The sequence below is a fragment of the Toxotes jaculatrix genome, chromosome 12 (assembly GCF_017976425.1).
Source record: "Toxotes jaculatrix isolate fToxJac2 chromosome 12, fToxJac2.pri, whole genome shotgun sequence".
In the NCBI taxonomy this organism is placed as follows: Eukaryota; Metazoa; Chordata; class Actinopteri; family Toxotidae; genus Toxotes; species Toxotes jaculatrix.
In genome coordinates, this window is record NC_054405.1 from 13,992,103 (window position 1) to 14,008,196 (window position 16,094).

The 16,094-nt window shown below is 41.6% G+C and overlaps 1 protein-coding gene and 1 long non-coding RNA gene across 3 annotated transcripts in view; one reads left to right on the forward strand and one right to left on the reverse strand.

Annotated features, from left to right (window-relative positions):
- Positions 1-10,538, forward strand: part of LOC121190328 — a 35,073-nt gene extending 24,535 nt beyond the window's left edge. The window contains exons 8-12 of the long non-coding RNA XR_005894970.1: positions 5,556-5,728; positions 5,846-6,045; positions 8,079-8,222; positions 9,579-9,637; positions 10,444-10,538. This is a non-coding gene — a long non-coding RNA (uncharacterized LOC121190328). The remainder of the gene's footprint in view (positions 1-5,555; positions 5,729-5,845; positions 6,046-8,078; positions 8,223-9,578; positions 9,638-10,443) is intronic.
- Positions 1,197-14,978, reverse strand: slc43a2b (solute carrier family 43 member 2b). 2 transcript variants are annotated; one of them, XM_041050962.1, is made up of 14 exons: positions 14,901-14,978; positions 13,626-13,964; positions 10,315-10,609; positions 10,057-10,112; positions 9,881-9,957; positions 7,405-7,497; positions 6,636-6,769; positions 5,815-6,011; positions 5,566-5,709; positions 4,642-4,774; positions 4,335-4,467; positions 3,208-3,281; positions 2,962-3,085; positions 1,197-2,881 (listed from the first exon to the last, which is right to left on the reverse strand). In XM_041050962.1, exons 2-14 carry the CDS (start codon positions 13,783-13,785, stop codon positions 2,720-2,722), a joined length of 1,782 nt encoding a protein of 593 aa, XP_040906896.1. In that variant the 5' UTR covers positions 13,786-13,964; positions 14,901-14,978; the 3' UTR covers positions 1,197-2,719. The 2 variants fall into 2 exon arrangements, with proteins under 2 accessions (XP_040906896.1, XP_040906897.1); XM_041050963.1 differs by lacking the exon at positions 13,626-13,964 and having other exon boundaries at positions 14,901-14,954.
- Positions 14,979-16,094: the final 1,116 nt, after the last annotated feature.

A 16,094-nucleotide genomic window follows, 5' to 3' on the forward strand; every position in this document is an offset into this window, starting at 1 on the left:
AGTTTAAATTGCATAGTAATGATTTGCCTGTTTTGATAAAGCACAACAGAGAAAAGCACTTTGGCTCATAATTTAGAGGTGTATGGTCCAGTTGTTCAACAGAACATGATGGTACTGATGCACTACTTGCCTTGCGGTGAGTTTAGAGGGCAGTGGTCTCATGTTGCGTCTTTGAACTGTGTCCCCTGGACAAACCACAGGGGTCAGCCAGCCAACAAACAGTTGCTTCTCCAGCAACAGCAGCACCAGGCCAGCAGAGCTCCAGGAGCCGCTGTCCCCTGATGTGAGTGACGTTCTCGCTGATCTCTTCTCAGGTGATGAGAGGGCCTGAGGTGTCAAGTGATAGCCATCTGCTGGAGTGTAGTGTCAGATGACAGAGCAATGTGCTGACAGACCTGCTAAAACTAATGTAGTGAGAGTGTGCGCGGGGAACATCTGGTGTTAAAACACTGTTCAGAATTAGTCTTAATCTCACCTCAGAACAAGCTTCCTGAGGGACGTGGAGTCAGGAGACAATCAGTTCTTAATTACTGTTGTTAAAGCAGATTAGCGTTTTTGAATGAAGCTGCTTTCTGGAGAAATATAAATCCATTTTACATATGAATATTTTGCCAGGTTTAAAAACTGTCTGCTGAAAACAAAATCAGTCTCACTTAACATTACAAAGCATGTTTAATATGGCAGGTTTTATTAAAATGTTTGCGAAATGAGTTTGTTATTTTTCAGTGTATTTCAAACCCTTATATATTTCTTATACCCATAAACCCAAACTTCAAACAGGAATGAACTCTAAAACTCAAATCTCAAAATGACACAGTTTCTCAAAGCTAAATTTCAAATCTAACAATAGATCGTAACAGGAGGGAGTTTGATCCCTGATGAAAGACACTACCCACTTTGTCAGTGGGTCATTTCTCATCAGTAAATCCTTCATGCAGGCCTAGCAAAGTTCCTGCTCATGAAAAAAAGGAAGCAATACCTGTACTAGAGAACTAGGTTAGGTTCTGCTTTGTTATAACGTGACCACTCTCAGATTGACTAAGTGAGTGTTAAATACCCACAGATTCTGAAACCAAGTAACAGTCACACAGATACAGTTACACAGAGACATATAGTGTAGCCTGGTGAGCAGTGAAAAAAAACATGAAGAGGAGCAAACATTTAAAGAGATCAACACATCTTTATTAACCCTCAGAAATTCTGTATAACAAACATCTCTACATTGTGTTTGATAATAGAAGAAAGGACTCTATGCAAACAACACAGTACATGGCATATATGTAGTTGTCAGCACAGTAAAATTTAAATACATCATGAAATTTATGATGGAAAAGTGGGTGTAAAATAAAAATAAATACATGTGTGAAGGAAGGAGGAGCTCAAAATAAAAGCAGGACTATTTCTCAAGAGAGGCGTCAGGAGAGAAGTGCTGAAATGAGCTGATGTGTGTGAAAACTAAAGGGATTAGCAGAGAATAAAGTGCTGCATTTCTTTTAATCAGTAGGTAGACAAACTGAATGAAATACTGACTTTAAGATAAGGAATCTGAATGATGATGATTTCCTGGAGACACTTAATGGAAAACATTAAGTGTATCTTATATGTTAAATGTATACCTAAGTTGTATTATTGCAAAAGGGAGACTATTTTCACTGAAATGTGTAAAAAGTCCAACATGTTGAGCAAATCTTCTCTTTTATATGAGGGTATGTTGAAAAGGAACCTCTGGAAAACTTAAAGTATAAAAAGGAAAATAAAGATAACAGGAAATTAAATAAATAATCTAAACATACACGAACATTTTGCTTTTAGCAAAACATACCGCTGTTTGTTTGATCTTCCTCTAACACTATACAGCCACATAAAACACTGACATTCATCCCATGCTACAGTATATTCTAAGCTACAGTAGTTTTATACTGTAATAAGATGTTAGCTTTGTAAAAACAACAACAAAAAAGCCCCATAATTAATCATCATGACTGTCTTTTCTTCTCGCACATCATCGACAATAAGGCTCAACTCTCCTTCCTGTCACTCATTAATGCCGTTTAGTCCGCAGATAACCTTACACCTTATCTGTCTAGACGTCCAGCTGATAGGTAGCACCATGTCGTGGGATTTACAATCAGGATGATTTAAAGTCAGCATATTAAACAAGAAAGAAAACAAAACTCATAACCATGGAAATCACTCACTACAAAGGTTGGTGCTTGAGAGGGTGACATTTTGCAGTCTTGCTGGTTTCACAGGTGGAAATCTGTGGCCTAAACAACCTTTCTTATCCCCTTTTCTGCTAGCATAGGGAACTGAAGCAGTCTTATGTGGAACATAGCTGCACTAATGTGCCGCTAAGAGAGGAGGGAATAAAAAGAGAAGTCAGAGGATTTGGGGGAATGCAGAGGGCTGATGCCTCTTTCCTTTCACAGTCTTTTCCTCTCCCTTGTTCTTCTTTTCCTCTCCATGTTTCACTTTTCTCCTTAGCAACTGTCCAATGTCTTCGTTTCCGTGACAACAGGAAACAGCGTCTTGGTGGGATTTTGGAAAAATGGAGGTGGCAGCCTGTTTGCGTGTGTGTGTTATCTATGGATAAATGTGATATGAAGGAGTTGTCCTTTTAAATGTGTGTAAGTGGGCATGTGTCACTGGATTGCCAGTGTTTCTCAGTAAGAAATTTTTGCTTGCTTTCTATTCTCTGTTTCTCTTTATCTACATTTCTCTAGACAAAGGCCTCAGGGATGTCGGAGCCGTTAATTTTGATGTAGATCTTAGCGTTGTCCTCCCTCTGCTGTTGCTCTTTGTGGAGCGTCCGCCTGTAGCAGATCAGGTAGAGAGGCAGCAAGAAGCCCAGCATACTGACAGCAAGGAGTCCAACGTTGACCTGGAGGGCAACACTAGAATTAGCCATGCCTGAGGCTTTAATTTGCATGTGAGCGTGTTTAAGTGAGTGCGTATTCATACCCAGAGTGGGTCTCCCCCCAGGGGTCCCATCATAGCCAGAAACAGGGGTTGCTGCAGCAGAGCAAACACAGCACTGACCAGGGACTGCATGCCTGTTAGACTGCCGAACTGAGAGGAGGGATACCTAGGAAGGAAGGAGAGGTAAACTAAATTCAGTCTCTGAGTTTGAAGCTACGTCCATGATGACCAATATCATGATGATATATATATGTGTGTGAGTTACGTTATTGGTGCACTGAAACTTACACAGCTGCATAGAGGCCACCAACAGCAGAGTGAATGAACCCTCTCACCACAGTGTGTAAGATAAATGACACAATCTGAGATAAAAGAGAAAAGTAGAAGAAATCAGTAGTCATTAAGGCAATGCGACCTGTCAGTTTATGTAGCCTTAAAGGAAATATTCAACATTTTGGAAAATATGCCTTGTGGTTTTCTTGCAGAGAGTTAGATGAATGTCACTGTCATGTCTGCTTGTGAAGCTACAGAAACGGGGGAACTTGCCTGATTCTGTTCAAAGGTAACAAAATCCCTAATCAACATGGTATATCTTCTATGTCTCCTGACTGTAGCCTCATATTTAACAGACAGGCATTAGAGTTTCATTCATCTGCTTATCTCTCAGCATGAAAGTGAACAAGTGTGTTTTACAAAATGCTGAACTTTTCCTTTAAAGGACAGGCATGTGCACGATTTAGTGGCATCTAGTGGTGAGGTTGTATATTGCAACCAACTGATCACCCCTTCCCTCAACCCTCCCTTACCAAGCACACAGGAGAACCTATTGTGGCCTTCAGGTAACATAAAAACATGAAAGAAATAGTGATATAAAGCCAGTGTTTGGTTTGCCTGTTCTACGCTATAGAAGAAACATGGTGGTGCCACATGGCTCCATGGAACTGATGAATGGACAGTGTACTGTAAGTTGTTTGAAAAGCACAGTTCTCAGTTTTTTATTGGAAGGTCTACATTGACAGTATGTAGAAATCAATGTAAAGCAAAGTTGGTAAAGAACTAAACAGAATAAAAAAAACAACAAATGTACAAATAAAGTTATAGAGGTCTACACAACTTGACCTACAGTAGAACAGTAAAGAGCTTGGATCTTAATGCGGATCTCAAAGAGATGTATCTAATTTTGGAATTGGATGCTGTAATTACACACCGTGATGATGTTAACCATGCTGACCTTTACTTAACTGGCTGTCTCTGTTTCCAACAGCCTGTAAAATGAAGCTAATCAGTAACTTTTTTAAAAGGAAAACTGTAAAGGCCACAAAGAAACACTAATAACTATGCTATCAAGGTAGCTGTAACCCTGAAGTACTTGGAAGAGCTGTGTGTATCCCTGACAGCCGAAGTAGACCACTTACCTGCAGGGGGAGATTGGGCACCAGGCAAGTGATCCCAAATCCAACTAAAAGAATGTTTGTGAGGACGAAGGCTCGCAAGGCATTAGTCACCTTCTGGGTCTTTCTGTCTCTGCGCTTTTTCTTTGTCTCCCCCCTTGTAAAGGAAGAGAGGTGAGATTATTAAGCACTGATAATCACAACTCTGTTTCAAAATAAAGGTCAGTTTCTTGGTTCCATTCACCACATTGGCTGTAAATATTAATGCCTGGGGCCTATAAATGGAAAAGGGTTACCCTTCGTTGCAAGGGATTGCTCAAATTTGACTCACTTGCTGCAGGGTTCCTTTTCCTCCTCTCCATCATCACATTCCTTCAGCTTCCAGTCCATGATCTGACCAATCACAGGAGTGGTCATCAGGCAAAGCAGCTGCAGCACGCCAAAGATGGAGGAGTACAGACTCACTGAGAGAGTGAGAATGAGGACAAAAAGGTTAGAAAGAAAATCAGAGAGCACAAGGAATATTAGAAATTGGGGAAATAAATGAATGAAAGGGGATGGATAAAAAGATGACAGAGATGGAGGCTGGTTAATGACTATGATGGTACAGTTAATTATTAGTCCTAGTCACTGAAGTGAAACAACTGGGTATGGAGAAAACGGCTGTTCAAAAGTCAATATGATGCCATTATGAGGGGGATTTATGGCCCGAGGACTAATGATAAAAGAAAAGTGCATCATGTGAAACTGCTCAGACGGTGTGTACCTTTTGCTGGTGCTGAGGGGCAAAGTTAGTTAATGAGTACAACAAATGGTACCTGGTGGTTTCAGATTAAAGCTGAATGACAGCTGAAGGACCGGGTTATTGACATGGACAACAGCCAAGGTAGGTAAAATGATGAAATAACTAGCTATGACAGTCTTACAGTAAGAAGTGGCAGTGGCTCTAGTACAGTATTAGATTGTGACGGCAGACCTGTACAGCTCTAGAGGTTAAATTCTAATTGTTGTCAGCTAGAAAGTTAACAGTCTAATGGTTCAGTTAACTACTGATACAACTAAAGGCTTTTATTCTTACCAACTTCCATTCTCTCCACTGAAAATTCAATTAAAACCAAGTAAGTCCAGCTGCTTTTGAAGCATGAATCAAAGTTACTGAGCAGTCAGTGTCATATTCTAAGCTAAAAAAAAAATCAAACAACAAAAGCTATCACGTTTGTCCACATGTGCTTTTTGTAAATGTAGAATAACTGACCTGTGTTGAGGTCTCCATCACTGAGTGACTCCAGGACGCTGTTCATGGCCCCCATGTAGAACAGGAGACGAAGCTGAGTGACGGACATGGTAACAAGACTGAGCAGGAAGATTGGGCTGATGATACTTTTCAAGAATGATTGGGCTGCAGAGGAGAAAAAGAGGTAAATGACTTGGTTTGGAATAGGAAGCACAAAAAGTGGAAAATCCTAACTTCAAATTCCCATCAAGTGCTTTTGAATTCTCTTACATGCTTCTTGTGGCTTGCACTCCATTTCCAGGTCCATGGTGGAGAGGCAGAGCTTGTGGCCGTCCTTAGTGGCCAGCTCCTTCTGCTTCAGGCTGTTGCCCACACTGAGACGGCGGCCTACGGTGGTCACTTGGCGGTAGAACTGCTTGCCTGTAATTTTGTGGTCGAAGCCCAGCCAGCTGAATTTGATCTTCACACTGAGAGAGCAGAGGAGCAAAGAAGGATGAGAAGGTGATTTAAAAAAAAAAAAAAGTGCGAGTAAAACGTGCTCCGAAGCCCAGAGCAGAGTTAAGTGACAGGGGAGGGGGTCATGGAGGATAAGAAAAGATGAAAAAATACAGAAATATCATAAATAGACAATGGTGACAAGTCATGACGTGAATAATTCTACAAGAAATGTTTTCTGCTGAACAAGTCAGTCAAAAGTGTCATTTTAATTAACAAGGGTTTACCGCGGGGATGAGTTCAGCTGATGAGTGTGATCATCAGCAGATAGACTTTAACCTGGCCACATTACACAGCACATTTGTGCACATATTACATAATTATGTCAAAAAGTCTCAATGGTGATGACTACTTCATATACTATGGAACATACATGTGACTGCTACAACCGGATTAGTCCGACTAGTTTTGTTTCTAAAACACTTGAAGGTGTAAAACTTTAACATTATTATCAATGATCATGGGATCAGTGCAATCCAGTACAAACTGTTACATCTGGATCTGTTGGAAAAGGCTCCCTGAGACTGAGAACGTTGACCTAGAATGACACTATTGACTTCGACTACATATTGTTAGTGTGTATCTGTGGTACTGACGTGTAGTCCATGTCCTCTGGTCCTGGGAATGGTTCCAGAGGCCAGTTGAAGAAGCAGTTCAGGAAGACCAGTCCAGCACAGGCAGCCCATACCACCAGAATAGTGATGAAAGGTATGCCAAGGTCGTAGATCACCTGTGCACATCAAAATATGACCAATAAATACAAAATACAGAGGTGATAATAAATATAAGAAATCATAAAGCATTTTAGTGTTTTAAATTTGTTTCTTGATCCCCATCTTCATCAAAATACACAACCACAATGTCTGGAATATGCCCACCTACATACCTAAATTCTGTCTGGGAAAACAAGGATAAACATTTTATGTTACTCAGTGGTGGCATTATAAGATGATCATGTTGCCATAGTGCCATGAGCAGGCAAAATGCCTTCAAATTTTTCAGGATCACTCAGAATTAAAATGTAGGACAAACAGTGGCTGAAGCTGCGCACTGCATTCAAGTGGAGTCAACTAAGTTTATGTAAAACAGAGGAATCAGGTAAACAAACAATTAGGAGGCGGGCATTTGTCTGTTCAAGTAGAAATCATCCCTTACCTCACGCTTTTATACTTTTTTTTCTTTTTTTAGCATTCTAACCATTCATGATGTTCTAACCATTCATGATGTTATTTAATTTAATTGGTCTGCAGAATGGAATGACAAAAATTGACATCACTATTTTATATTATGGTGGGAGTTTGGTGAAGACGGGATGACATATTTCTGGGAGAGGTGAAAAAACTGTTAATATATGTAATTCTTTACCTTGACGCCAGGAAAGGTGACAGCAGAAGATGCATAGGAGCCAATCATCAGGGCGATGAAGGTGGAACGGAGGTCCCCGAACATGTTAGGCAGCTAGAGAGAGATAGAGGAAGAGAGACAGATAGACAAGTTAAGACTTCAGATTCTCATATCATCACGACCTGTCCATACACATCTCTGGGACAGAATTAAGTTTTTGTGTAAACCTGCATTTTAACAAGTGAATCAAGATATATTTTATTGTAAATATCATTATGAAGCTTGAAACGTCCACTGCCAAGATCTTGGTGATCTCAGCTGCGCTGTAGTTGCTTGAAGGTTGAGGACAGAGACAGATTGGGGACACCATGAGGATGGTGCCTACTGACACAGGGGTCAAAGTGGACAGTGGGAACCAATTAGCAAGCAGACATGGCTCCACAGAAAGAACATCAGAGAAAATAAAAACACAACAAAGTGACATGGAATGCCAGCAAAAGCAATGTAAAAAAGCATCACATAACACACATGGCTATCCAAAACACGACACAAACACAGTGCTGACGAATTCCATACAGCTGTAACAATAAGTGGAGGCGACTGAGGTGAGGTGACATCCAAGGACAAAAGAGATGCACTGAAGTTGAGAGATAATGAGAGATGAGTTTAAAGTTCATTTTCTCTGTCTTTTACAGCGAGCTGGGAGATCAAACACAGGAAACAGGAGTGGGTGGCGAAAACACCCAAATACAAAGGCATTCACAAGCTGTTCTGTTTTCAAGAGACTGAACAACAACAAACACATTCACTTACATAAGACTGAGGAAGCGGAGGAAGAGGTATGTGTTTGTGTCTACTAAACTGAGAAAATATGCACACTGAAGCACCCAAGTTACAGTATTTACCAGCAATTTGATCAGGAGTACTTGGGAAACTGCTCCAATAGATTTTCAAACATTACACATATAATAGCAGCTGCATGGACAAACCTGGAGAGGAAAGGTGACCTAACGACTGACATTGGCAGGGAGCCAGTGGTGGCTGCTGAGGGCAGCTGAGTGTTACCCAACACCCCTCAGCTGAGAATGAATGCCTGTAGGCCTGAGGTGGAGTCAGAATCAAGGAGTCAAGGAGCACCGCAGAGTCTAATTATTAACCCAACACTGAAACTTTCACATATAGTTTATCAGGTTGTGAAAGAGATGGAGTGACAGGAGGTGTAAGGGGAAAACATGTTTTAACGCACAGACTGTGGAGGCTTCCTTCAGCCTACAGGAAAAGAACAAACAAAGCCCTAAATCATGGTTTTACTACATCACTGACATTAAGGCCAGTGGCAGCAATGAGAGATTTAGGTGGGCATAATACATGCCACATAGGAGACGGAAGATGTAGCCTGTGGTGGTATAGAAAAAGAGTGTTTTACTGGAGTAGAGCCCCTCTCTTATGAACAGCATCACCATGGTACAACCCAGGACTCCTGTGTGTGTGCCACTGCAGGCTGAAGTGATGGCAAGGGGAGGGAACAGGAGGATGAAGAATGGCAGGGAAAGAATGCAAAGGAATGGTGAGGGATTGACCCTGTGAACTCTATGAGTTCTCAGTTGTTTTTCTGTCCCTGTGTATTTGTGGTTCTGCTCAGTCTAAAAGTGAAACACCACCCATTTTACTTTTACTTCTACTATTTACTTGGGAAGTATAACATGTGAAAAAAGTTGGGTAATACTTTTACCCGATACGAAATGTGTGTAAAGCCTTTTGTGGCCCTAAAGCTGTTGGAAATCTGATAAACTGCCTCATGTGATGTCACTTGAGTCAGTGTTGGCTTATACCAGACTTCCATATGTTAGCCTAGTCAGCGCTATTGGCTACCAATCTAACACATCCAAATCTCTGACTGAGCTGTCCGAGGTTGCATTGCATTGTGGGTAATGTAAGGTATTGCTATAACCTCCCTGTAGACAAGGGGCAAAGTCGGTTCCAACAGAGCAGTACCTTCACTCTGCTCGCTGGTTCCTTTTGAGGGTGATGCATGTACTTGAGCACATTTGTTTCCAAATATTAAGTAATGTGGTTACAAACCATTTGTGCATGTGCTTGCTATGATGTTCTTGCTGAAGCACAATAATAAATGCAGCAGACGGTGATAATGAACCATTGCCTTACTTTCTCTCTCTTCCTTTCTCTCCAATCAGTGCCTGCCTCCTGCTATCCAAAGCTGAGCTCGGTTGTCCACAGGAACACAGAGTGCAGTGTAAGGAGCCAAACAAAAAAAAGCAAAAAAAAAAGCAACACAAACAACACAGAACAGGAGACAGGGTGGAATGCCAGACAAGAGGGGAGGGAGAGGGTGAGCAGACGGGGAACCAGCAAACTATTATAACAACGCTGAGTCAAAGACCTATGAAGATAGAAAATATACATATGGACACGTGGCAGGTGCAAAGGCTCTGCAGCAGGAAGAATTCAAAGCACACACGACCGTGCACACACTTACTGTGAGAGAGGTGAAGGTCATGCACATGCCCCCAAAACCGTTGAAAGTCAGGGCAATGAAGATAAGGACAGAGAGTTCTGCAAATGACAGACTTTAGGTCATGAGTCTGTAAAGAACCAAACTGCTGTACATTGTTTTAATGCAGTGCAAAAAGGGACATGTGTCCTCATACTTACCATTTGGTTGGTAGGCTCCATATGCAATGAGTAGACAGGACAATCCAAAGCATGTGCTGAAAATAGATGAACGTGTCAAACACCTCTAATGACAATTAAAGTTGCAGTAATCTCTGCTATTTTCTTGCTTCTTAAAGGGTTCTGAAGTGAACAGAGTTTTGTCCACAGAATTTAAAAATTACATTTACACACGTCTCTCCAGAAACAACGTCAGGGTCTGTTAGTTAGTCTGGAAAATTTTTCCTCTCCCTTGCTTACCTGCCCAGCAGACGTAGCTTGCGAGGCCCATATTTATCCATGACGATCCCCAGTGGCAGTGTGATGGCTGAGAGCAGGAAGGAGCCTACTGTGAATGCCAAGTTGAGCATCTCATCTTGTTCCTTACAGATCAGCCAACCGTTCATCCTCAGGGCCCCATCCAGAGGGACAAGGGGTCTCATCTCCACTCCGTCTCCCAGACCTACTACAGCACCCTCACTTTCATAGTATTCAGCATACTCATCAGGTGTCGGTGTTGGCACAGGTTGGGACAGATTATAGCTGGAGCTGTTACCTGTAGAACATAATGAAAGAAGGTAGAAGATTACGTGTTAGATCAATTCTGGAGTTTGACAAAAGAAAAAAAAGCCAGGACAGGAGGCATGCAGGTGGAAAATATGTTGTCAGTTGAGATGGTTCAGGTTACCACAACATGACCGCTTTCTGTAGAAGTTACATGCCTTATGTGAACATAGTGATAAATAAAAATATCGTCCACAAACGCAGAGTGATGTGAACAATCATATGAGCGTGGAAGGCCGAGTTCAGCTGTGTGCTCCTATAGTGGCTCTTGGCTTATTCACAGGATCCTGATGCATCAACACATAGTGGCCACACGTGCACTAAACACGTGGCCAATTTAGAAACCTATAACATCACATCATGGGCAGAAGCAAAACACACTTGGAGACAAACACACATTTCTGCCCCTGTACAGTTTGGACCTACAGAAAGATTAAAACGTGCCAGCCTGCTTTTACTGGGATTTGGATTTTATTAGTATGTTGGAATGCCAGGGATAAAAAGTGATAAGCTGGCACTGGCAATAAACTTCTCACTATCATCAGAACCTGCAGGGAGATATGTGAAAAAGTACAAAAGTTCAGGATAAGTCCAAGTGAGGAAGCAAAGAGAGCAGCAGTTTGGAAACTCATTGGTCGTGTATGAGCTGATGTTTTCTGGATTACACTCCCTTACACCTCTGTGGTGTCCTTATAGTCGTATAGGAGGCAAGTATGTGTGTGGCATTCCTGTGTGAAACACTCTGACGTGCTTCGTAACAAAGTGCCAAAGTCTTGCTCAGGAAACCAGATCATACACTTTGTCACACACTGTGGAGCGAGGCCGAAGGGGACAGCAGGTTGACAATGTGCGTGTCTGAGCATGCACATAATATTTGGAGTGGTTTGGCAAGGGTTGCAGGAGGATTTGATTGGGCAGGATAGCACAAAATGAACAGCATGTGAAAGCCTTTCACTGTTCAAAGAAATTATGTTTCCTCGTCCTTGGGCCTCTAACAAAATTAAGACTGGCATTAAAAGATTGGCACCGAGTTTAATGGCCACATTATCTGCAAATGTACTCTTGTTAAGTGGCAGAGAAATATGTGGGTGACTGTGGCTCTGTGTGGGAATGGAAAAAAAAGCAGGAAGGAATCTAAGATTTAGAAAACAGACTAAAAGAATCATATCTCTGAGGCTTGTATGTGTTCCTCACAGGCCTTGCAGTAACATCTAACTGACATGCAGCAGCAAGGGGCAAGGAGTTCAAAGGAGTGTTGAAAAGAGTGGTCAAAAGTTTAAATATATAGTTGGTTGGGTGGTGAAGGTGAGCAGAGGAAACTAAAAAGTGAAAAGCATGAAAAGTCTGCTTAGTATAAATTCTAAGGAGTATATGCTCTGTTGTATTCAAAAGTGACTGAAAACCCTTAAACTCGTGTAAAAATGTGCAACAAATACTTATTGCTCATTTAAAAAAAACAATGCAGTCATTTGACCAATTACACCCTCTGACCTTCCCTTTTAAGAACAAGCTGTAACCATTACCCTCATATCTCTACTGCATGTGAACCTCACCATTTGGTTATCTTTCGTTCCACCTTCCTGTTTTTACTGTCGGCCCCACCAGTGGTCTGATTTCTACTGTTCATCACTTTGCTATCAGTCTTCTCCCCCTCCCTGACCTTTTTCACTGGACTTTAAGCTTCCATATTACCAGTAATAAAATTCTGCTGTGGATCACTTAGTCCCTCTATCACATGTCACATGCCTGAAAAGAGCTGAGTTGGTGCTGCTGTGCTCTGCCCTCTTATGTCATCAGGACAAGATAAGACGGCCGTGGTAGTGCTCAAGGAAGTCACCTACAGTGCCAGATGCCCGATTGTTATTTCAGAGGTGGGTGTGTTTCTTTGCACAGCATCACAGATGAAAGATTGGTTTATGGTCAGATTTTAGGATATGTTACTAGTGATCCTGAATGATCCTAAAGATCAAATAAAGAGTCAGACAAAGTTGCATCACTTGCTTTGGGATGAGTTTGGAGGATTTCTGTAAATTAAGATTAATAGGCAGGGCGTGTGAGGCTTCTGGACCTGGAAATACATTCTCTTACAAATCACCAGTTAGGTATGTCAGTTGCGTAAACCCCCTTAGGAGACAGGACGGCTATCACTGAGAGAGAAAAACTGAACCCAACCAATAGTCTGGTTTCTTTGGAATCAGCAGTGCTCACCAGTCAGGCCATGGAGCATGACACAGTGTCACCTCAGGTCCAAAGGATAAGCCTGGCCTGATTCCACTCTCTCATTCCCTTGTGCTTACTCTTGTCTAAAATATCTGACTGGGGTTATTGTGTGCATCACTTCCACCTTTGTACTTAAAAACACAAAGTACGTCCCTTACTTTTGTCAAAGCAAGGGACGAGGAGAAAAAGAGAAGAAGCTTTAGAGAAGAGGGACTTAGGCAAACAGACAGTTGATCTATCCCATCATTGGTTTATCAGTTGCCTCTCAATAAGTCTGCTGCCACTTTAGCTGGAGTCGCCGTAAATTAAAACGCTCCAAAGTAGAGGGCAAGTAGAATGAGTCTTTTACGCTTTAACTTTTGGACCACTCTGCCTACCTGCAACCCTGCTCTTTCTTTAATTTAACTTATCAGGTTTAATCTCCCGGGTCCCTAAAAAAAAAAAAAAAAAAAAACAGCTCATGACCCTTTCACAGAAAACACTTTATTCTTGCTAAAGAATGGAGGAGGCAAGATGGGAAAAGTGTTGAGTTACCTCTCTTAAATAAAAGCTTGCTCTTTTCTTCTCCCTAAACCTAGATGACACTGACTGACTGTCACAGTACCCATCTCGCCCAGTCCTTACATTAGCGGCAAATGGCAGGGCATTTCAGGTGAGTTCTGCACTATAACCTTATGAAGACAGATGCTCAAGACTACTTGGGCAACTGCTTTACCATTAAGGCAAGTCTAGGCAAATGTGTGTAGATGTGTAATAAACAGTTAGTCCATAATTTAGTTGGGACTCACCCTCCTCGTTGCAAAGGTAAGAGTAGAAGCCTTCTGACTTGAGCATGATGAGGAGAGATCCCCATCCCAGCAGCACAGCAGAGAAGAGCAGATTCTCGATGATAGCAGTCACTGCCATCCACCAGCGCCTGGCGAATGCTGTAGCCAGGGTCGGAGCCATGGTTGAGGGAAGGAAATTAAAGGCAGAGAAGAGCGAAGAACCAGGAGAGAGCGGTAGAAAGAGAGAGAGGGAGAGAGAAAGAGAGAGAGAGCGCCAGAGAGGGAAGAAAAGAGCAAGCTGGAAGCACAGAGAGAGCCTCCCTGACTGACACTCAGGATGCAGGATCACTGATCACTTATCTGTGAAGAGGACGGCACAAGAGGAGGGGGGAGGTTTTATAGTTAGCCTATCACTGAAGTCACAGAAGGACAGGAAGGTTCAGTTTTTATAAGATCTCAAGATAAAACCACTTAACTTTGAACCTAAGTGAAGATAACTTGCTGTACAGTATGAAATAAAGTAAAAAAAAAAAATCTGTGATGCCTGTGAATTACACACATGCTGTTTTTTTATTAACTGGAGGTCTCTCTTTAAATTAGACAGAGAGCATTGATAATTTGGGCTAAATAACTAAACTAACCAACAGTAACAATGAATGGCGAATTATTAACTCTCTTGTTAGTACAAGGATCATTACATCACTCTGCTGATGGGACAAAGATCTTCAGTTATTAGTGCCTGTGGTGAAGAACTGAACTGAAGATGCATCCATGGTGGTATCACAGAGTTTCTGCTGTTTGCTGGAAAAGGCAAACTGGTCCAAACTGGACTCAGAAAGAAAAGTGGGGCTCCCTCACTGCTCCCTCACTCCATGGCCCCCCCGTCTCTCTCCCCCCCCTGTTCTTTTCTACACAACCCCTAAAATGTCCTCTCAGGCTCACCCAACCGCAACTTTCCTCTACAATTACCGCGGCGCATCCAAAACATAAAGGAGCTGCCAGACAAACAATAAACAAATCAGCACACACAGTCAACTTCTCTCACTCTGTCACACACAGTACTGTACACGCAGCCCCCCCCCCCCCCCCACACACAAGGACCAACCACAAACTTTCTATCAGTTAGTTGCACAGTTAGCTGTGGATCTCAAAGAAAATAAATTATTGAACCTATTATTATCAAAAGTAGCATGAGTTGTTTCATTTAATTAAAAACACTTCTATTTCTATGATTTCTACAATGCAAAGTAAATTGCAGATATATAATCTACACAGGCAGATAACAAACATCTTTACCTCTCCAGATTGTGAGCACCACCATCCACCTTCAAACTTCCAGACGTACTCCGGTCAGTTTTAAAAGACCAATTTTGTGTGAAAAGCCAGGTTTATAAACTCAGGCTGTCCTCACACGGCGCCCCCTATTGACCTATTGGGCCTCAGGGGGCGTATCTCAACCACCCAGCACTTAACAGAATCATATACAGGCCTAGCACTTTGACATTTCAATAATATTGGGTCTTGGGAGTCAGTCCGAAGGCCGTCGATAGACGATTTTTACATTTTCTTTCTAAATGTACTTTAATAGTTCAGCTGTACTCTTATAATGGAAATGAGGAGCAGATTAAAGAAAAAAGCCGTTTGTGTTAATAAGAATGACAATTTGATTTTATCAAAGACATTGTGCAATGGGAAAGCGCTTTAACTGGGCGAGTGGAAAGGAGTAATCAAGCCAAACAAAGTCTGGTTGAAAACATAATGGACTTTTGCAGATAAAGATCCGTGGCGGGTATCATCAGCTGTCTGTATCGATAGTATCGGAGGTGGGCTGGAGCGGTGAATCCTCTTGTTTCAGTTGTTGCGTAAACTGTTTGCTGGTTGTTTACTGTGCTGTGTTTAATGTTTACCCGGGTGTGATCAGTGTGATCAGATGTGGAGGTCTGATGACTTAACCGTGCAACCTAAACGTTGTTTAGTTATGAGCCAATTATAAAACTATTATTATTACAGCTTAGAAACCCAGAATAAATGCGACCTCATCACAAAGTGGTCTGCAATTTACTTCTGAAAGTGAAGCTTATATTGTCAGCAAACTGCTTTCCAAATTGGAGACTATTGTTTATAATGAATATGCAAATCACTCCCTGAGTGAACAGTGAAGCTATCTAAACTAACACTACGCAAATTTGTGCTGTTACTGTGATCAGTGTCTCAGATTAAAAGTAAAAAAAAAACGTTTACCTTTAATCTAAATTTGCTTTTAATCTGGAATCCTATAAAAAGCCTTTTATCTTGATGGGGCATTTGATCTATCAATCCTAGATTAACCAATCAGGCTGTTTGAGTATCAGACATTAAATGATCAACTGACCTCACAATGTAGGTGATGCTACAAGTGGATGTGTCCATCCAGCTATTTAAACAGCTATTTAAAAAACACACACATCAAATGCCATTAATCTAGCTCAGCATTTTATTTCCTACACCTTA